This window comes from Crocodylus siamensis, chromosome 4 (assembly GCF_052110815.1).
Source record: "Crocodylus siamensis isolate JL-2025a chromosome 4, ASM5211081v1, whole genome shotgun sequence".
Classification (NCBI taxonomy): Eukaryota; Metazoa; Chordata; order Crocodylia; family Crocodylidae; genus Crocodylus; species Crocodylus siamensis.
The window spans coordinates 163,761,266-163,784,244 of NC_143398.1; the positions used below are offsets into that span (position 1 = coordinate 163,761,266).

At 44.2% G+C, this 22,979-nt stretch overlaps 1 protein-coding gene across 2 annotated transcripts in view; it reads left to right on the forward strand.

Moving 5' to 3' along the window:
* NSF (N-ethylmaleimide sensitive factor, vesicle fusing ATPase) overlaps positions 1-22,979 on the forward strand; it is a 117,171-nt gene that overhangs the window by 69,841 nt on the left and 24,351 nt on the right. For both annotated transcript variants that reach the window (XM_090044744.1, XM_090044743.1), the window contains 4 exons: positions 2,209-2,374; positions 4,676-4,750; positions 10,022-10,209; positions 22,432-22,527. In XM_090044744.1, the coding sequence (XP_089900870.1) occupies positions 2,209-2,374; positions 4,676-4,750; positions 10,022-10,209; positions 22,432-22,527 (525 nt within the window). The remainder of the gene's footprint in view (positions 1-2,208; positions 2,375-4,675; positions 4,751-10,021; positions 10,210-22,431; positions 22,528-22,979) is intronic.

A 22,979-nucleotide genomic window follows, 5' to 3' on the forward strand; every position in this document is an offset into this window, starting at 1 on the left:
CTCCCCTTCAGACTGTTCCCCCAGGGGATTCTGCCCATGAGTTCCTGGAATAAGTTGAAGTCTGTGTTTCTGTAGTCCAGGGTCTGTACTCAGCTGCTCTCCTTCCTTCCTTTCCTCAGGATCTTGAACTCAGTTGTCTAAAGCCCCTCCCAAACGCACACGTTTTGCAGTGGTCCTTGGAAGGTCATCAGATTAAAGCTAGTTTTAATTGAAGAGCCAAGAGCAAATTCCATGGTAAGAGCAAGCCCATGCTGATAATAGTCAGCTAGCCTCCCTCTTTCATGGCAAGGAGGATCCAACTCCAGTGTCCCTCCTGACAGACAACAGCACTATTAATATGGGAGAAGGAGAGGCAGTTTCTTAAGTAAAACAGTCTCAAGCTCATAACTAATGCCCTAACCTCTACTCAGTCCATTTCTTTCCTTTCCCACATCCTTGTGACAAGGTACAGTACATCAGATTCCAACAAAATCTGTGAATTTTGCTAAATACCAAGAATGCTTGTGCTTTGGCCTTGAACTTACGACGTCTTGGGCTGTCAACTATATACCTTGGCACCCATGCCATCCTGCACCTTCCTGTCCCTCCTCTTCCCCCCCCCGGGTGTTTTTCTAAAACATGTCTGTGGTTCAGACAAAAATTCTGTAACCTTTTACACAAGAGGTCAGACCAGAGCATCCAGAGCATCCTAATGGTCCCTCTAGCCTTAAAATTTATTAATCTCTCCCACCTCCACCCCTCTTGGTCTGCCTCCCTCTGGGCCTCTCTTCCCCCACAATGAGAGCTTGCTCCCAGGCCTCTTGAGGACCCTGTCTTTTCCATTTCCATCAGCTATCCCTCTGATCAATGCTGTTTACCTTCTCTAGTCCTCTGTCCCCCTCTGCTCTGTGCAGGCAGTATCAGGGGAAGGCAGAGAGTGATTACGCTGCCTGCAGCACCAGGTAGTCATGGGGCTCTGATTTTCTTTTGAATGAGGTTTATCTGGTGGCCTCACCTGCAAGAAAAATTGATACCTAGAGCATTCCTAGGTTGTGATTGGGGGCGGGGGGGTGTTGGTTTTTTTGGGGTTTTTTTGTTTTTTCGTGGGGGGGGGGAGATTTATTATGTCAGCACTTTAAAAATTGTTATGCTACAGGCAAACAAAGAAATGCTATCAGGTTGTGTGTAGGTCAGCCAGTTGCTGAGCCAATTATGGCATGCATCTTGTAATCATGGCTAAAACTCCAGAATACAGTTACAATTGGTCAAGCTTTGAATCTCTTCCCAGCACAATTATAGACTGTAATAAAGTTTGTATACATTTCTGCTAGTGACATCTTTTGAACCTGAGTTTTGCTTTATAGCTCAAGCTGTAATATGTAGAAGGTTTTAAAATGGTAGTCTTCTTTTGGTAAGCATTTGATTTTTGTATCTAAATAAATGCTCAATCCAGGAGAGCAGACTCTATTAAAATATTATTTTTGCTCATAAAAATATACAGGTTACCTATCTGCATTTAAGCCATCAAAATAACTTTTGACTTTTTGTTCTTACTACAGAATATATACTGACTGAGGTATTTACACATAAGCAGCTCCAGGGAGGGTTGTAGTCCCACTCTTTGTGCAGAATATGAGATCATATCTATATCTAGCATCTGCAATCTTAAAAGTGCAAGTTTATGATGCTTTTGTGATATGAGCAAACCAAGATGACAGTTGTGCCTTTTTAGAAATATGGAAGTATATTAGGAGAAGCCAAGTGGCAAAAAAATGTATGCTGCTCTTAAAGGGCTTCTGGTATTCTGGGCATTGTCTAGACATGTTTCTCTCTCATTAACTAGCATGTCCTATAACACTTTAAAAGCCTGATGTAGATATAGCATACACTGTGACTAGCCCCTCCTCACATGGCCAAGTTAAGCCTAAATTAGCTCAATTATGTTAGGGGCAGCCTCACCTAGTCTTGAAATGTATGTGTCAGCACATGCTGGCTAAGGTGTAGTTAATAACACTACTTAAATCCTAGTTCAGACAGGCCCCTAGAATGTTTTGTTCTGGTAGGATAAGAAGTAGACCTAAGAGATCTGCTGACCACATGCTGCTCACTGATGAAATGTCCCCATTTGAGTAGCAGGAACTCAAGGTAGCACATTCACTGTTTAGTTGGAGTCTTTTTAGGAATGAATTATCAGATTTTAGCACTGCTTTTTTTTTGTCTTTCCAACAGCTTGGAGCAAACAGTGGTCTGCACATCATAATCTTTGATGAGATTGATGCCATCTGCAAGCAGAGGGGGAGCATGGCAGGCAGCACTGGAGTCCATGATACTGTTGTTAACCAGCTCTTGTCTAAAATTGATGGCGTGGAGCAGCTGAATAACATCCTGGTCATTGGTATGAAAATATCAAGTTTGATGCCAATTTGTAAAAGAGCAGGGTGTGTAAGAGACATGAGACCTGGATGTTTAAAGGTTTGTTTTGGAGATTAAGTGGTATGCTAAGGAAGTTTTCAGTAGCGGAAGAGCAGCATTTCATCCTTGATTTGGAAATGTAGGTCACTAGGCCTGCTTTGCAGACATGGAAGAAAAAAAAGAAACACTTTACCGGAAGGAACAGCATGTTACGTAGACCCAACTCTGCAGCATCTGTATAGATCAGGCGCTTCAGTGGGGGTTTTTGGTGCTTTTATCTAACAGCTGATTCAATGCACCTACTTTATACAGGTGTTGTAGAGCCACATCCAACTAAAGCACTGTCTCTTCTGGGCATGTGCTGGGCTCAGCGAGGGAGCGCACCAAATTTAAAGTAAAGCATATTTCTTTTTTCCCCCCCATGTCTGCAGGCAGTGAAAGTGTACCTTTTCTCACCAGCTCTAATGGAAGTTGTAAAATTCCCCTCTTACCAGGAGGGAGAAGTGGAGGCATGGGTAAAAGGCTTCCTATGCATCCCTGGCCCTGGGGCATGCAGATTTAGGGAATGCATCGGGAGTCTTTCCCTCTGCTCCACTTCCCTATCAAACCAGTTTAGAAGATGCAGTGGGGCAGAGCCCCCAGCCCACTCCTCAGACTAGGAAGTCCTTGTTTTGGGGAAGCGTAGGAAGCATTGCCCCATTGTCCTGGGGAAGGCTTCCCTGGCTCCAGTTCCCAGCACTGCAGGCTTTTAAATTGTATTGTGCATTGCCGAAGCGGGCAGCAGGAATGGCAGCGTGAAGCTGGAGGCATGGAGAAGCAGGCTTGCAGAGGCTGGTTTCTGATCCCACCAGCTTTGAAATCACTATCCCTGCTGCCCACCTGGGTGACGTGGCTGGCAAAGGGAAACTGATGGGGCTGGGAGCCAAGCTTGGGAAGAACCTCCATGAGCCTCCCAGCTTGCAGTCCTTGGTTTTGGAAAGAATGAGGGGACAGCAGCAGCAGCTGCTCCCCTCCCAGACCAGTCCAGAAAAGAAGGGGAGCAGTAGGGGAAAGACCCCAGCCCCTTTCCCAAACTGGGCAGTCCTCAGTCTGGAAAGAGGCTCAGTGCATTGTCCTGCTGCTTCTCTCTCCTCTGAGACCAGGCTGAGAGAGGAGAGTACTAGTGTTCATTTTCATGGGAGAGAGTTTCTCTCACAAGGGAGATCTTCCATGTTGACACCTGAAAGATCTTTCTCCTGGAGGGGGCATGTTTCCCCCAGGAGAAATTGAGTAAATGTTTGTATTTTCTGCCATTTCACCTTGTAGAAAGGTGTTGCCTTTATGTGGCTTTTGTAGAGTGTGTGACCTTTCAGTGCAGTGTTCTGTACTAGGTCTGTGCAAAGCTTTGGTCACTGATTCAATTCAGAGGAAATTCAAGTGGCCAGATCTCCAAATCCAAATCGAACCAGGAGACCTGTTAATCTCTCAGAATGGAATCGAAAGCCTTTGATTTGATTCGGAGACATTTGATGATTCAGCCATAGACACAGCTTTATATGTTTTGTTTTCTTACATACCTCAAAGTACCAGGTACAGCTCGTGAACGCTGAGATGGTGGGGCAGATGGAGCGTCCCATGGGAGTGCAGGAGGGTCCCTTGTGTGCTCAGTGACAGACCCAGAAGTGGACCAGAAGTACTTCCAGTTTGCTTCTGGGTCTGCCGCCAAGCACATGGGGGGATGGGGAGGGCAGTGCTCCTGTGGGACATGCCATCCGCCCCACCATCTCGGCATTCACGAGTCATGCCTGGTACCTCGAGGTATGTAGTAAAAAAGTATAAGGCAGTGTCTATGACCGAATTGCTGATTCTCCAAATCAGAATTGAATCTTCAGATTCAGCTAAATCGAATTGGGATAGTGACCCGAATCGACGAATTGTCACTCTCCCAGAATCGGGCTGAATCTGAATCAAATACTGCCTGCTTTGCACACCTCTACTCTGTACCTATGCATGGTATTTGCAGGGGCTGATAAACCTTCCATAGCCTCAGCTATAAGAGCAGTACATTTTAATTCAAGCAGAGAAGGAACTTCTGTTTATATCCAAAGTTAAGTTTGACTGCTGTTGCCAGAGACCCACCGTGATGTTACATAGGCCTCCAGAAGTGCTGAGGTATTTTTTGTCTGTATTTTCTCCCTCTAGCTGTACAAAATATGTTTGATATTCTGTTGTTGAGTAGAAACTTAGTGAGCTTACATTCTGTTCGTGATTTTATTTTTTTTTTTGTTTCCAATTTTGTTTTTAGGAATGACTAACAGACCAGACCTGATTGATGAGGCACTGCTGAGACCTGGGAGATTGGAAGTGAAAATGGAGATTGGTAAGCAGTTTGCTATGGCTCAGTATATGACATCAAATTGACTTACTGCTGCAAAATGGGGCTTGAATTAGAAATCACTAGCTCATGACTAGAACACTGCTGCACAAAATTTGGCAGCTCTGTTTTATGAAGATTATTTAATTTGTCAATTTGCATATATGCTCGGTCATAAATATCTCTCCTGAAAATGGTGTGGTGTTGATGCTGATAGGGAGGTATGGTGGCAGAGCTGTTAAGGAGCTTTACTGTACCTCCAGAAGCTTGAATTCAAGCCCTATTTTGGGCTTGTTCCAAAGACTGCCACCAGTCCACTGTGCAATTCAGCTAGAGAAGTGATTCTCAGCCAGGGTGTTGCAGCACCCCACCCTAGGGTGCCATGAGATTTGTTTTAAGAGTGCCACAGGGTGCTGCACAATGTTAGTACTGATAGGTGTGCATACACCTACACATGATTCACAAGATTGAACTCAAGTTTCAAATGGGAATCCATAGTGTCAAAAAAACATTCTGACCTGCTGTAGTCTTTATGAATGTGTTGCAGCAGAAGAATTGCTCTTTTTTCTGTAGTCAAAAAATGAATGAATCCAAAGAACTGGCACTTTCGGAGGGGTGCTTTGGGTCAAAAGTTGAGAACCACTGAGTTAAGAGGTCAATGTCAGCTGGCTATGCTGCTGGGTATCCTTTTGTCAATCCTTTGAGTGCCATTAGTAATAGAGACAGGCATGCCTTAACTATGCTAGTGCAAGGGTCCACTAGACTTTGGAGAACTTTTGACAACTTTTTTTTAAACTTTTATTACTGGTAAGAAAAAAGTGGCTTGACACCAATTTTCTATCAAGAAGTGGGAGTGATGTGGGTATGTAAGACCTTGTTCTTTGCACCTTTCAGAAGACCAAAAAACCCCTAATAATGTAAAAAAATGGTTGAGTTTTCAATAATGCAAAAAAGACAGAAGTACTTAATAACTATTTTTCTGTAGTTGGGGGAAGAGCTAGTGGTTATATTCGTATCAAATGGTAAGATGTATTTTATTCCAGTAGTTACTAAGGAAGATTTTAGGCAGATACTAAAGCTAACTATTTTGTAGCCAGCAGGATAATTGAACAGCTTGCATCTTAGTTTTTGAAAAGTGGGCTGAAGAGCTGCTGTTAATATTAATGGCCTGTTGATATTGGTTTTTCAATAAGTTTTGGACACCAGAGAAGTTCTGGAATAAAGCTAATTTTTGTGTCAGTGTATAAAAGGAGTAAATGAGATCACCTGGAACATTATAGACCTCTTAGCCTGATATTGATCCCAGACAAAATGAGAACAGCTGATATGGGATTCATTTAACAAAGAATAAAAGGTGGGCAATATAATAAATCAGTGTGTGCATGGAAAATTGTTTTTGTCTGACTTTTGATATTTGTTTTGATGAGATCTGAAAATGTCATTGGTTTAAGGTAATAACCATGTAATAAACCTTTGTAAAGAATGTTGCGCTTTACCCTACAACATGGTTTAAGACACAAGAGCAGTATAAAAGAAACATGGTATGTGTGATGTTGATTTACAAGGAAATTAAATAAGTTTAAAAACATTATTTAAATAGGGAGTCTGTCTCTGGTACCACAAGGATCTTGTCTTGGCCATATGCTGTTATATATATGTTGTGTGTGTGTGCGTGTATATGTATGTACAGTAAAAGCTCTGTTATCTGGCATCCTCTGGGAATGGGGGATGCTGGTTAATCAAGTATTCCAGTTAATCTAATGTGCACTGTCTGGTGCACTCCCCGGTGTCAGTGTGCTGGGGGACAGACAAACTTATGGCAAGCCAAGGGACTGAAGAACCTGAGGACTTGAATGTGAAGGACCATGAACGGCATGTGCCCCTGGCGACTGGTAGGGCATGGCTGCATCAGCAGTGGGGTCCTGGCGGTCATGAATGGGGAGCTCCCATAGATGCCTCTGCCACTGTCAGCCGGAGTGTGGTAGGAGGGCAGGGGGTGTTGACCAGGGGTTGGCGACCACCCACGTGCTCTGCCAGTGGCAGCCAGGGGCAATCGTGGACTGCCTGCAGATGCCGCCAGCACCACTGGTGGTTGTGGCAAGTGGTGGCTGCCAGCAGGTGCTGCCAACCTTGTCAGCGGTGCCTTTTTGCAGAGGGTGCACTGCCACATGCAGGGGGTGCACATGCACCCCCTACGCGTCGCCCTTGTGAAGGAAGTTGGCAATTTGTCTTTAAATCAAAGGTGCAAATATCATTTCGGAGCTTGTGTCCCTAGCTACTGTTAAAAATGTGCAGAAAAGGCTTCATGAATGACCACTTCAAAAAATGTATTGGGAATAGTTAGAGCAAGGGTTGGCGGTGTTTTTGGGCAAAGTGCCAAAAACACCTACAACCTTGACTTGTAAGATGTTGGTATGCCAGGAGCAGATAGCGGGGGAGCTGCAAGGGGTCCAGTCCTTGTGGCTGCATGCCCTTCCCCACAATCTACCCCAAGGCACATGTGCCAATCAAAATGCCTTTGTGCCATGCTCTGGCACCCATGCCAGGGGTTTGCCTATCACTGAGTTAGAGGATTTACAAGGAATGAAAAAAGGACTGATAAGCTTTGGAGAAAAAATGCTAGAAAGCTGTCGTAAGGGTCAGAAAATGTAGGGACAAAGAGAAAAAATGCTAGACTTCTGCACAGGATACCAAAACAAATTACAAAATGTTCTTCAGCTGCATAGATGAGCAGAAAGATCAAGGGAAAAAGCAAGGCCATTGTGCAATGAGGACAGGCATACATTAAAGAAAATGTATGCATGACCCAAAACTAAATATATACGTTGCCTTAGATATTCAGTAAAACATTGTTGTTAAATATGGGCACTAAGGCAGGATGGCCAATGAAAATAGTGATATGGAAATATATATTACCATATTCAAGGTGGAAGCAAAACTTGAATATGCTAACATGCTTAAATTGGGGAGAATCTATTATTTCTACCTCAGAATTCTGAAAGAACTGACACATGGAAGCCCAAGTCCAGTAGCAAAGACTTCTTAATAAATGTAAGTAAATGGTGGTTGTATCGCATGACTGGAGAATAGCAAACGTTGCACCTTTTATTTAAGAAGTGTTTTTAAAAAAATCTAGGCATTAACTTGACTTTAGTTGCATGCAAGATTATAGAACAAATTTAGTTGAAAAGAATAAATAAATACCTGGAAACAAATGGAAAATGCGATAAGATACAGTATGCATTTACCAAAGGTATTTTGTACCTAACCTATTAACGTCATTTAAGATAACTATTTTTTCTAGACAAAGCAAATGCAGTAGACTTTTTTCTTAAAGGGCTGGAGCCGCGGCAGGTGGGACAACCACCGAGGCGGGGGCAGTGTTGAGACAGGGGAAGGATTGGGGTTCTCTGGCAGAGCCCCCCTGCAGCGTGGGGCAGTGAGGGGCAGCAGGGATCACTGCCCCCTGCCCGACAGCACCCACTGAGTCGGGGCTTTCTTTAAATAAATGCTGGGAGCTTGGGCGGTCAGGGCAGCCATTGCCGGGCTGGGGGGGATGGGCCTAGCTGATTCAGAGATTCAAGAGCAGCTGAATCTCCCAATCGATTCAGGACAGTGATTCAAATCACCGAATTGAATCACTGTCCCCCAAACTGGCCAATCTAAAGCGAATTGTAGCCACTTTGCACAAGCCTAATAAAGAGAGTATACTCTGAGGAGACTAGAAAGAGCTTGCCTTTGTTAGTAAAATGAAGTTTTAATTTGGATGCGATTGCTACTAGAGGTGCATTGATACATTGGTCCCATATTGGATTGGGACTGATATGAGAAAAATTAACTGTATTGGAAATCAGCTTTTTTAGGTTGATGTGGCTGATAATGCCACTGGTAAATACCCTGTGCATGGGCTCAGCTGCAGTGGAGCATGCAAGTGGTGAGGAGCACAGCCTGGCAGCATGCAGAGCATCTGGGTCTGGCTGGTTGTGGGGAAAATGGTGAGAGGGGAGGGAAGGGGCATGGTGGGGGACAGATTGAGACCCCTGTGGTGAGGGAGGGAGTGGGGCTGGGGCAGGAGCAGGGGTAAGAGCTGCACAGTTGGGGTGGGGTGGGGAGGGGACAGAGCCGCAAGTGGCTTATCTGAGGGGCTCAGGGAGGGGATGTCAGATCCCACCATTGTACGTGCCCTGGGGGGGCATGTACGCCAGATCCGCATGGGGCAGTCTGTGGGCTGAGGCTGGGGTGGGGGCTGGGCCAGGCTGAGCTTGGGGTAGGTGGTGGTAGCACGGGGGGGGGGGCTATAGAGGAGGAGGGGGCTATAGTGAATTTTGTGGTGGCTGCAGGTCCTCCACATATCCCCCTCCCAGTGCTGCTGTGGCCTGGCCCAGCCCACCCCTCCCCACCCTGCTCAGATCCAGGGGTACACACCTACCCACCCACCCCATGCCCTCTCCATGTCTCCTGTACAAGCTACTCATGCCTCTATCCCATGCTTCACCCTGACAGGGCAGTCCCTGCCCCTGCTCCAGCCCAAACCCTACTGCTTCCCTCACTGTGGGGGGTCTCAATCTGCCCCCCACATGGCCCTTCCCTCCCCCCACAGTAGACTTACCAGCCAGTCGCTGCTTTCCATGCTGCCCGGCTGCATATTGGAATTGGGTTGGTATCAGCTGATATGGCTCGCTAAAAATCAGCCATCAGTATCTGCTCAAATATTCTCTATCAGTGTATCCCTAATTGCTACATATAAATGTGTTAATGATTGTCAATCTTGGCAGGAAAAGTGCTATTTAAGCTAAAAAAAAAATAATAATATTGATATAAGAATAACTGAGTATAAACTGTCTAAGTAACTTTAAGCTGGAAATTACAACATTTCTAATCATCAGAACAGTGGGGGTCTGAAAAAGCCTCCCAAAGTAGTAGGAACAAAGCCAGTGTGGGAGGCAGGAATAAAACACAAGAATCCACTCTGCAAATCACTTGCTTCATGATTTTTGGGCAAGACACTTAATCCTTGGGTGCCATCTGTAAAATGGCAATAACTGTAAGCTGCTGGAGACTTTAATGATTGATGTTCCTTGAGTTCTCAAATGAAAGATGCTATAAAGTACTCTACCCTGTGAGAACAGGCTGTCCATGCTGATGAGCAGCCCTGTATGCAGGGACTCTAAAGAAAGGAGAGGGCTCCCAGTCTTACTTTATCCTCAAGACAGAGCATCGAGGCAATAGTATGATCATAGTTCAAGGCCTGACATGCTCTCTCTCTGTATATCCCAGGTTTACCAGACGAGAAGGGCCGGACTCAGATTCTTCATATCCATACCTCAAGAATGCGGGACCATCAACTTCTGGCTGTAGATGTAGATATTACAGAACTGGCTGTAGAGACCAAAAATTTCAGTGGTGCTGAATTAGAGGGTCTTGTGCGAGCTGCACAGTCCACTGCTATGAACAGACACATAAAGGTTAGTCATGATTTCCCATACAGGCATCAAATGGCAGTAATGGCTGTGCAGTTTGTTCACTTCTATGATATGTTTTCTTCTGAATGTATGATGAAGTCTTCAGGTACTTCAGAATTTGGGTATCTTGCATGAATTACAAGCTGCAAGCTCATAACTCTTATGTGGACAAAATGTCTGTTTTTCCATCCCCTGCACATGTCCTTTAAATGCCCCACATGTAACCCTGTATGAATGTGCAAGAGAACTGGCTTACTTATAAATCTGAGAACGCTGACAGATGTTATACTTAATATGTGATGAATTGGTTAATCATGTCATAAGTAGTGACCTGACCAGACATTCATTCAAGTAATGGCACAATAAAATGAAGAATAAGCCACAAAATTATTGCACAAAATATGTGTACTAACTTTGTGGCTGGTTCCTATTGCACCTTTAATTAAACAAGTGGCCAGTGCTCCCAGTCTCTGCAGTATGCTGGAGCCGTTCAAGACTCCTATGTGCTCCAAAGGCTGGGAGCACTGGTCAATTGATTGGAGGGTCCCAGCCAGGAGAACGTTGGAGCCTTTGGCTCCTATGTCCGCCCCTGGCTGAGGGCTCCCTCAGCTGATCAGAGCTCCCAATTTGAGAAGTGCATGGAGCCTTTGGCCATGGCTTTATGTGCTCCCCTAGCTGCTAATGCCCATCAGCCGATTGTGACTCCCAGCTGGTGGAGAGTATGGAACCTTTGGCTCTATGTGGCCCTCTGGCTGGGAGCCCAGTCAGTTGACAGATGCTCCCAGCTGGAGGAGCGCATCAGGGATAAGCTTGCTACTTTCTGGTGTAGGGGGAGCCTGGGTTCGTTATTCGGGGTTCCCCCTGCACTGGCAATATGGCACAATGGGATCCGATTTGGGATCCCAGAGTCATGCCTGCTACCATGCACATGTGGTGTAGCAGGAAGCATAATTACATAACTTAAGAATGTAGCTACCATTTATTGGGTCTACCATTTATTGGGTCAGACCATAGGTCCATCTTGCCCAGTCTTCTATGTCACACACTGACAGAGTCAATGTTGAAAGAGTGAACAGAGTATTACCAAGTTTTTTCCACTGTTCCTCTCTTACTAGAAGCCTCTAACATTTAGGGCTTGTTAGGATCATGCATCAGGTTCCATCACACCCTTAATTTAATGTCTGATTCATCAGCATGTTCATAAAAAGAATGCAAGGAAACTATTTAAACTTGATGACGCTGTTTTGGAGACACATGGGCTTGTATGTTTGGGTAGCTCATGACACTAATGGAAGTTCTTTAGGGCCTGTTTGGATCCCATGGTAGGTGTATAAGATAACAGAGTCCTTTTTATCAGGGTGGAGCTAGCAGGTGTCAGATATCCTCTTTAGAGCTTAAGACTGTTGTTGCAAAAATTGTGAAGAACCTTCATGCCACCCAGTCCTTTGATTTGGACACTTTGAAATAAGAGGAAGAATAGACTTCTCTCACAACTGGTTCCCTGCCCTGCTAAACTCCCTTGAGGGGTTGAGGGATTCTATGACACTTGTGACAAACCATGCACCAAGCAGGCAGGTTTCATATAGACTTCCTGTCCTATAATAGCCTTATCTACCTTGCAGGTGGATGCAACTGATGTCTGTTCTGTTTGGGGGAGAATTATACCTTTGAAGGGTGGTCTGTGTGCTAGCCAATTTCTTCAAAGGCATTCTGTCTAGGGACATACTGTTGAAGCTTCATCTGCCAAAGAAGTCTGTACTTGTCACTTCTGACCTACAGGAAGTGCTGTTGGGCCCTGGAAACCAAAGAAGTCAGTGCTAGCTGGGTTCCATCAAGCAAACATCCTGTTGTGGGGTTGGAAGAGAGAACTCTGTGGAAGGTACCAGTAACATCACTGACAGCTTCAATACCAAGAGCTAGCCTTCTCAAACCTGACCATTACCCTTACCCTCATAGTAGTGGCTATTGACTCGCGTCTCAGAACACCACCTCTCCCACATGTCAAGTGATTCTGCTCCCCAGTTCTTCATAGGCCAGGCCACCCAGTCCACAGCTACGTGTCAGCCTCCAAGAGCAGGCAGAAGGCCAGCAACAATCTCTGTCTAAGGAATCATCCTTATTGCCTGGTGATGCAGTGGTACTGCCCCTTCTGTTAATGACTTATCTTGGGGTTTCCCAGACTTTTTCCCCAGCATATGGATCTCTGGATGTTGAAACCACAGTAAGACAGGGAAAGCCACGCAAATTGGCTTCTATATGTGATAGCATCTGCTAGACTTCTCCTGCAAACCCTACACCTCTGACGGTGCATGAACAGGAAGGTCTTGAGATCACTACCTCAACCCTTTGCAGAACTGGTGGCTGGAACCCAAGTGTATTTGAGAAGGAGTACTGTTTTCAGCTTCTCCCTGACGTGGGCCTTAATTATGGATATATAAGGGATAGATTGGAGAATTTACCCGACTTGCCTGAAGATTAAAAGGAGCAAGCCCTCTGAAAACGAAGGTGACATAAGAATTCATGTACTGGTAAATATCCTGCAACTCAGAGTCATTATACTAGCCTGTAGGGTATTGCTGCTTGTTCTCACATTCCTTGATGCATATTGTAATGGACAGTATTGCTGTTTGAACTAAACAGATGAGAAGAGAGGTTCCTGGTTCCATTACCTTTCACTGTAAGCCGTCAGACTCGGTAAATATTGAAGTTACTGTGTGTTGATAGCAAGAGTTATCTGCCTTCTGAATGGCTTCAGTAATTGGGCAGATTTCAGCGATCAGTCTGTTACCAATCCCAAGGGATTCCTGCAGAGGACCATTAGGGAGCTAGTGTTGCATTTTGAAGGCCTGGGGGCAAGATCTATTCAGCGACAAGAAAAATGCCAGACTTTCCTTGATAGGGCAGGAACCTGGGGTGGTTATCAGATGCTTTTCTGTCACAGCCTCCTGTGTGTTTTTCAGCCAGTTTTTTTTGTGTTATCCAGAGTCAGATAAGAAATGCATGATCATCCTTGTAGTTCGTAAGTGACACGGGCAGTTCTGGGTGATAGACCTTCTATGGAAGTCCATTCAGCCACCAGTTCAGGTCATAGAGTATCCATATTTAATTTCAAAGCACCCACAGTCAGACGCTCTGACCCAGATGCAAAGTTGTTTTGTTTCTAGAGACTGGACGTTGGCTAGGTTAAGTACCATGGACAGTGGCTTATTTAGCTGAGTCCAAGGGTTCCTTTTATAAAGAGAACTAGCCAATTCCCTGTCAAGAATGGCGGGGGAGGGCAGGCAGGGACAGAGTGTCATGACCCGCCAGCACAGAAGTGTGTCCCCTGCCCTGCCACCACCTGTCCCTCCTGGTCTGGCTCCCTCGCCCCCTCTGTCCATAAAGTTCCGGGGCCTCACAGCCAGTCACCGCTGGCCCTCTCGGCAGTGCATGCACAGTTGGCCCGGAGCGTTATGGACTGACAAACTAAGTCCTTTATTATATTAGAATAAGACCTCTACCAGAGAGACTTTTTTTCAAAATTGCAGAGGCTCTAGGTAAGAATGGTTTAGCATAACATGGACCCTGTGCAAATTGCTATATAGAAGGTAAAATAATTGCAGCATTTAAAACTTTCCTATTCTTTTTTTTTTTCCCCCTTTTTTTAAGCTCTGTTAAGGTCTACCTCACAGCATTCTTGGTTGTGAACCTGTCCCTGTCTGGAACCTTGATATCATCCTCTTGAGAGGAGACTAGATGGTCACCTTGCTGGGGTCACCTGACCCTCAGTTATCTTTCCTGCTTGGTGCAGGGGGCTGAACCCAATGATCTTCCAAGGTCCCTTCCGGCCTTACAATCTATGAGACTTATGGGCTTCACTTTGACCCTCTTTCAGGCTGTTCTTTATTTTCTGTTTTTCTGAACATGATCTTCCCAGTTGCTGTCGTCTCAGCTAGGAGACAGAATGTAAGCTCCAAGTACATACGGCTTACCATCTCTGCACACCATTTAATGAAGACAAAGACAGGGGTGGTGTGTTTAAAATGTAATTCTAAATTCACCCCTAAGTGATCTCATCTTATTAATTTGCATGTAACACAGTCAATTAGGTTGTCTTTTTTCCAAAAACTCTCTTCTGGGAGAGAAATTGAATACATTGAATGCTTCTGGAGACTCTGTTCCCTTGTTGAGAGGACAAAACAATTCATATGGTCTCCATGGCTGTCTGTTCTAAATGCCAAGTCCTCTTGCCCCCCAAAATATCTAAATAGGTAATACAATGTATATTGTAGTATAAGCAGATGGCTGCTATTCTTCTCCCAATAAAGACAAGGGTTATTTTGCCATAGCTCAAGTGACATCCTCTTCCTGCTTCATAAATATGCCAGCTTGCAAAACCTGTAGCCAGTGACAAGGAGTAACCCTTTGACCCATGTCAAACATTTTTTGAACTTAACGGCGAAGGCTGGCAGAACAGCATTACAGTTACTGTTCAGCTGATGTTCCTTGTCCCACAGTACTGCAACAACACAGCTTGTCAGTCATCTGCAGCAGGGTCCAGACAGATTCATAGTTGAAAAAAGAATGGTTACTTACTCCAATTTAACTGGGGTGTTTTGAGATATTGGTCTATGATCATTATTTTGCGATTCCACTCCTTCCTACCAAAGGCAAAAGCTAAACTGTAGTAATTTGGCAGTTTGTGTCTATAAGAGTAAATTGCCCTGGTATATATTCCTGGTGGAATAGAGTAGATGCATAAAACTTGCAATGGATTAGCTGATGCACAGTAAGTCACGTCCCCTCACTCCCTTGCCCCAGTCTCTTTTTAACTTGGCATAATTTGTTTATCACTCTTTATCCTGTTATTGTTTCATATCTGTGCACTAGTAATTCCCTGATTGTATTCCCCACCCCTCCTTCTAGGGAGAAGAAAGTGTCAATGCACATGTGCAACTTTCTTCTACTGCTTTGGACTAGTCCCACTGGCTTCTTTCCTTCTTGTGGATCATCAACCAACTTGAGTTCTCCATGGAACTCATGTAGTCCATGCGTCTTCTGTGAGTTTGCAGAGATATAACTGGGATAACTAAGTAAGGACTTGTGATGATGCACAAGAAGTATAATCCAGCATTTTCTCCCTTATATCTATAAAAACAAAATAAGTCTGTTTAAAATGTTACTGAAGTCTTTAAAATCAGTAGCTATCTTGTACAGAGTGGAGTCATTTTTTGCTAGACTCTCTTTTTCAGAGCAGAAGCACACTAATACGCCATCTTGGTGTATGTCAAGATCTGAGATATTGACTAAGTTTATAATGAAATGAGTTCTTGCTTTTCCAGTGTTCATCACTTATTAAGGTCGTTGCATCTTTAACTGGACAGAAGAGATAAGAACCACGAAATGTCAAGTTAGGAGATGAATCAAAATGTAAAAAGCACTATTTGACAGTGTTGAAATGTGGATTAATTAGCTCATACAGGTGTAGGCTGAAAGACATGGCTCCTTCACTTCATCGTCCAAAACTGGTGCAAATATAATGCAAATGAGAGCCTTTCTTAATTCCATATATGCTTGCCACTTGTAGAGGGAAAATACAAGGTGAATAAAAGTCTATTTTATCTTTTAAGTACAAAGATTATGATAATGTATTGTCTTCCATTTTAGTATAGAAGACGCACATCAGGCAGTTTTTTCTAGTTACAAAAACTTGTAACTTTTTAAAAAAAAAAAAGAGTGTATTTAGATTCTTCAACTATGTATGCTTTTCTCTATGGCTGCAAAGTATTTTGAGATTAAATGTTAGGGATGGAAAAGACTTCTTACATTAGATCAGTGATTTTTCAACCAGGGTGCCATGAGATCCTTTTAGGGGTGCCACACAATATTAGCTTTGTTACATGTGCAAACATCTACATATGTTTAAGCTTGTGAATCCAGAAATTTCAAATAAGAATCCATAGTATCAAAAACACTCTGACCTGTTATGATCTTCCTGAGTTCTTTGCAACAGAAGAATTGCTCTATTACATTTAAGTAGTCAAAAAAGGCGTGAAAACTAAGCTGATATTTTCTGAGGTGTGCCTTCAATCTAATGAGAGGTGCCTTGAGTTTAATTAGGTTAAGAACCACTGAATTTGATTATCTAATAAATTCCTCTAACCACTGCAAACTTTAGTCCCCCAGCATGTCAAACTAATCAGAGCTTTAATAGTATCAAGCACTGCTTCTCTTTTTTAGATCAGTAAAGCAAACATAGTTCAACATCCAGTTCTCTTTCCCCTTTTTTTGGACAAGGTATGTTTAACTTAAATATCACTCACCAAAATATAGCTAACACAAAGTCATTTTTTCCTAGAGCTAAATTAGTTTAGTTCAGACCTCTATGCCATTTTTAGCTGTTTCTGATGAAGTTTTCAAATCATGACTTCAGTGCCAGGCTTCTATTTCTAACCCAATAGTGAGCCTCCACAATTTGTTTTGGGCGTCTGCATCTCCTCTGTCAAAAGGTTCTTAAGCTTAGTTTTAGTAGGTGGAGTTGGAGTATAAATGTGCATTCAGGCAGACAGCCATTTTTAAAGACCTGTTCTTTTGTTATGTTTGCCTATGTCCTTAGACCAACATGGCTACAACCTATACTCCTGTTCATTTGTTATCACTTTATTAGGTTCATATCCTAGAGGTGGACCGTTCCTAAGTTGCTGTTAAGTCTTCTGCCCAGTTTACTTTGAGAAGTTCACCTTTTGTTCAGAGATGGTTAAAACCTAGTTAAACCTTTTTCCAACAGCTCTAGTCTTCGAGTTCTTCCTCCTCTAGTTTCTCTAGAAACAGTTAGGGACTCATTGTAATAAGATCAAGACTTGCTACAAATTGCCTGAAAGGCTTAAGGAGCATGGTAAAGCCAGTGTAAAGGTTCAAGATTAGACTAGTAAAAAGAACTATGTGCTCTGTTACCATTATTGAAAGCAAAATGAATGCTGAAATCTCTCTTCTTTCTCCTGGACAAGTAAATTGCCTGGAGCTCCCAGTGAAGACAATGTGAAGGTTTTAAGTTTTTTAATCTTTTTTTCCCCCCAGACTTATTGAGCACCCACAACTGTGGCTGAAATCAGTGAGGATGCTCATGTACCTGTACCTGAGCTAATGATTTTTTCTCCATGCTGTGCCATTTTTTCAATGATCCCGGTTAGGTGAATTGTAGGAATCTAATTCAGGCAACTGCAATTCCCTCAATGCATGTACTATAAATACAGGGAGTCCTAGACTTATGATTGTTCAAGTTACAATGAACAGCAGTTGCAACATTTGTAAATTGGCACCTAGTTTCAAAGTTCTGGCATGGGTTTCAACTGGATATAGCATCTGTCATGGTGAAAGGGAACAGGAAAGGGAAGGGGCATGGGGAAGCAGATCAAGGCCCCTGTGGTGAGAGAGGGACTGGGGCTGGGACAGGCTGGGGCAAGTGCTGCCCAGCCAGGGCTGCACCAGGCTCTGGGAGCTGGGGTTATGGGTGGGTGCAGGAGAAGCTGTGACTCATCTGACTGTTCCTGCCAGTGCCAGGTGGGCAGTGCTGGGGCTGTGCTGGGTTTTTGGTGGTGCTGGGAGCAAGTGCTATGGGCAGCCATGGGAGAAGCTGCAGCTCATCCAGCTGCTTCTCCCCTGCTGCCCCCGTGGCGAGGTGGGCAGCGCAGGGCTGAGCTCCGGGGGCTGTGGGCAGCCTTGCCTTGGCACGGGGAGTAGCAGGGGAGCAGCCGGACAAGCCGTGGCTGTGCTCACGGGGCTGTGGCCAGCCATGGAAGAAGTGGTGGCTCATCTGGCTGCTCCTCCCATGGCGAGGTGGGGCTACCCATAGCACCTGGAGCATAGCCCAGCATTGCCCGCCTCACTGTGGGGTGAGCATCAGGGGAGTAGCCGGATGAGCTGCGTCTTTTCCCACGGCCTCCCATAGCCCCAGAAGCGCAGCTGCAGCTCGTCCAACTGCTCCCCCACTTCTGCCCCGTGGAGAGGCGGGCAGTGCCGGGTTGTGCTCCAGGGGCTATGGGCAGCCACGGGAGAAGCCACAGCTTGTTTGGCTGCTTCTCCCACGGCAAGGCTGGCAGTGCTGGGCTGCTCCCACAGCCACCCATAGTCCCCGCTCTGGCAGTGCTTGGAGCAGGGGCTATAGGCGACTGCAGAAGAAGCTGCAGCTTGTCCAGCTGCTCCCACTGCTGCTCCCACTGGGGCAAGGTGCGCAGTGCCGGGGCTGCACCAGGCTGAAGGCTTTCATCGGGCCCAGAGGAAAAGAGAATTGGGCCTGCAGCCACTTTTGCATTCTGGAGGCTCCTGTGGCTGTCAGGGACCCTCTGGGAAGGGCCAAGTTGGCCCAGGGGAGCAGCACAGGGGTGCAGCTGAGGCCACTGGGGGCAGTGTGAGCTGGTGGGGACCTGGCACAGTGGGCTGGAAGACCGGGAAGGCTCCCCCCCCAAGTTGGATCAGGTGAAAAAAACCATGAAATTTTTTTTGCTATTAATATTTTTCAGTGCTAAAGGTTTGCAGCCCCTTTAAAATCTCTGCAACCAGTGTTTGATATGTTATCTTGCATTATGTTCATCTCATTGCAGCAGTCTAACTTGTCAGTCTTGCTTAATTTCTTCATACAAAATGTTATTAGGCTACAAAGTAAGATGGTAGAGTAATCTAATTGCTTTTGCTGCTTTCAGGGCCACATGCAAGAATAATCATCCTTAGACTTTTATAATACCAAGAATGGGCCTTCCTTATTTTTGTCCATTCAGTGTACAGTACCATTGTTGGTTAAGCTTAAATATATATATTTTTCTTATTAATGGAGCCAGATATGCCTTTCTGGAATCTGTAATATTCTACAAGCCCTGTATGTGGGGAGAGGTGTGTAAAATTTGCCCCCTAATACTCAGCTGTGGTCTACGGTGCCATCTGTGTCATAGGGAAGTTCAGACCCCAGAATCCATTGTTCTCTGTGCTGAGAGAGTCAATGAGGGAGTGAACAACTTGAATTATGAGATGTGTCCAGAGTGTCTCTGGGCACTTGCACAGAAACCAATTATTTACTCTCACCTACAGGTACCCTGTACTTACCCCATGAATCAGTGCTTCTTTCGGAGGTCCCAGTCTGGTGGATTAGTTGGGTATCTGAGATTGCATTGGCCAAAGTGAAAATTTTTGAATTCCAAATACTAATTTCTTGAGTGATCCAGCTGCATTGGAGCATTTAATGACCCTGGAGACATTAATGCAAGATGCAGTAAGACATGAAGTCACTTTCATTGCAAGTTATGCCTGGTTTAAAAATAAGGAGAAATTTTGTTTAAATTTCAAAGGAAATAATATGCACCTTATGGGGTAATAGAGAAAGTTTCATAAAGTCTGTCAAGGCAACACTTGGATGGATCATGAATTGTTACTTATTAACAGTGAGTGAAAAGGAGTCATTGTTATGCCACTTGTTCTCTCAGAGTTGGCTACTATTCTATCACTTTACCATTAAATACATTTTCTTTTGCAGATCTGTTCACTTCTGCCTGCTTTTGTACTTAATCCTTCTCTTTGTGTCTGCAAACCACGGCTCAGGATCTGAAAATAACTGTGGCAGTAGTGCCAGTGGCAAAAACTGAATCTTTTATCTATATGGTCTTAAGGTGTGAGAAATCACCCCAAATCCATTTATAATTCCTGATTGATGCCCAGGGCGATCGAGGTTTCAAAGTACTGTAAACCTACGAGCTAATCCTCATAAATGAAGGAGCTTTGCATTTCACTGTTTGATGAAAACATTCTGCAGCCTATGAAAGAGTTTTCCTGAAAATGATTTGACAGAAGCTTAAAATGTACTAACAGTAGTGTTGGCAACACAGTGTGACCTATCAGCACCATTTTTGCTTTTTGTTGCATATAAGCATCCGTTCTCAAATGATGAGAGAAGCCTCTTGTGTCCCTACCAGTCAGAAATATACACTCTTCATCACCCATTTCTAAAGGTTGCCTATTTAGAGGGCAGTGAATTGAGGTTGAAGGAAAGGGAGTCATTTGTCACCTTGAAATGGCAATTCTTCTTGGAAAGGCCTGGATGTGAAATTTTCCACTTATTGGCTCTTCTAAACCATATTGATAGTGTCAGTTTCCAGAAGGCAGTTTGATCCAAGAGCAAGATAATAGGCTCTTAGGAATTAGCAAAGCCATATATATGTGTGTGTATATATAGGAGAAACAAATAGAAATCTAAAATTTTAAGATTCCCATGTAAATACTACTGTTGAGGAGGGAGCGGCATGACCGGAGCACCAAGCTAGGATCTAAGAGCTCCAGGGCCTGACCAAAAATAGACTGGAGCATCTACAGGTTGTGTACTATAATGCCTAAATTTTAGATGAGTGATTCCTATTCCACCTGTGCCCAGAGTAGAATCTAAAACCCAGAGCTAAGTGCCTAGGCTCCCTTTGTAGCATGTGAGGAGAGTCAGGCATCTGGAAGGGTGATCTATACAGCCTGTATCCTGACTGGGGGAACAGCTCAGAGCTAGCCAGTAGGAAAACTAAGCAGATGGGTGTTTTAAACCCCATCCCTCTTGGGCTTTAAGCAACAGAATCAAGTGTCTAAAGAAGGAGCCTCAGGATCCAGAGCCCAGAACCCCCTCTTGAAGGTAAATTCCTGCAAGTATTTTTCGAAAGCAAATAACTGAAAATTGTTCTTTTAAAATGTGGCTGAAAGTAGGGGTGGCATGGTGGCTGCCTTTGTATAAGAGTCTACTGGGCAGAGCACTCACCCAGGACAGATAGCTGGGGTTTAGGCCTTCTTCAAGCCAAGGAGAATGAAATCCATATTTCCTTCTTCTTAGGATAGTATCTAAACCACCAGATTAGAGAAAAGTTGGGGGTGAGGGGTTACTTTTTACTCTTCTTGTTATAGTTTCATAGTTGGTAGGGTCAGAAGCGACCTGAGCAGATCAAGTCTGACCCTCTGCTATGACAGGAAAGAGTACTGGAGTCAAATCACCCCAGCATGTTCATCTAGCTTCCTCTTAAAGACCCCCAGGGTAGGAGCCAGCACCACATCTCTTGGAAGTTGGTTCCAGATCCTAGCCGCCCTGACAGTGAAGTAGTGCCTCCTGATATCTAGCCTGAGAGAGAAGCTGGGCAACCAAGTGCGCATAATTCATGGGGTCTAAAGAACAAGCAAGAAGGTACATGACTGTGTAAGGTAATACTCGCATCATCTAACTGGAAGAGTGGAGACCTGAGGTCCAGTTTCTGCTCCTAGGATTTTTTTGTTTTGGTTTGGTTTTAGTCCAGTGAATGTGTATGGGAAAAGTATATAACATTCAAGAAGCAAAGACTGGAGCCCAGGGTGCCCACTTCCCAGAAGAATGTATCAACTATTGGGCTGTTTTGTGCTCTCCAGAGGTGTTCCCTTAATCCTCCTTTGTGGATTCACTTTAAGTCATCGAGACCAGAGGAAAACTAGGATGCTTATGTGGGAGGTGGGGTGTTTCCAGTAAAACAGAATAGTATTAACAGGAGAGATTGAAAAAGACCCTACCTTCGTAGATGGTCTGGCTGTGGCATCCCCATGAATAATGGGGGAGATGGGTGCAGATCTCAAGCAGAGGATGGATTTGAGCTTACATGTCTTCCAACCCAAATGAATGCTCTAACCATAGAGGTATCAAATAGAGGGTACATTGCCATTGATGGCTTTGGAGAGTTGTGGAATCTAGTGCCCAAAATATGTTTCAGCCAAAAGAGAATTTAACTTGAAACTGCAAATAGCTTTGGAACCAAAACTACATTTTTCAGCAAATGTTGTTTGCTGAAATATATTTTATCCTGTTCTATTCCTGATTTGTTTTTCCAGTTTGAGCATTAACTATCTCTGTATCTTTGGGTAACACACTAGGCTATCTTCTTGTGAGATGAACATCTTACAGGTTCAGTCTTCTGAACTATGTGCCTTTAGTTTCCCAACTAGTAAAATAAGACTACTGCTGCTAAATGGTCTGATATGGGCTTTAAGAGCAAGTAGAGTTGTGATTCACTTTGGAAGTGAAAATCGGTAGCAGCCTGTGCCAAACAGATGTTGAGTACTAATGTAGAATATTTTCATATTGTGTTTTTTGGTGTATGGCATGTGCGTCAAATCCTCTGAATAATGGAGGCTGATGGATGTCTGGAACAAAGTGTAACCTGTGATCTGTTGCTGTTCTTTTAACGTATTTTCTTTTGTCTATATTAGGCCAGCACCAAAGTTGAGGTAGATATGGAGAAGGCAGAATGTCTGCAAGTGACAAGAGGAGACTTCTTTGCCTCTCTAGAGAATGATATAAAGCCAGTAAGTACTTACTGCCTAACCCATAAAATAAAGTGGAGAGTGCAGGACTAGAATAGCTGATCCCTCATATAACTACTACATTTAATGGTGTATAGCCACAGCTTGGACTTTGGGATCATTATGATGGCATCATAAATTCAACCCTGTCAAACAGCCCTTCCCTCCCCCACCCTTCCATCACAACGGACTTACTTACTAGACGTGTGCAGCTGTATCGGAAGTCGGATCAGTATTGGCCAATATGCCTCCTTAAAAGTCGTCTATCGGTATTGGCCCCCAAAATCTCTATCAGTCCACCCCTATTCATAATCTTATAATACAACTGGTGATCAGATTCCAGAGATTACTATATACAGAATACTCCATAACTTATACAGTAAAAGCTCTGTTATCCGGCATCCCCCAGGAATGGGGGATACCGAATAACAAAATATGCCAGTTAATTGAGTGGC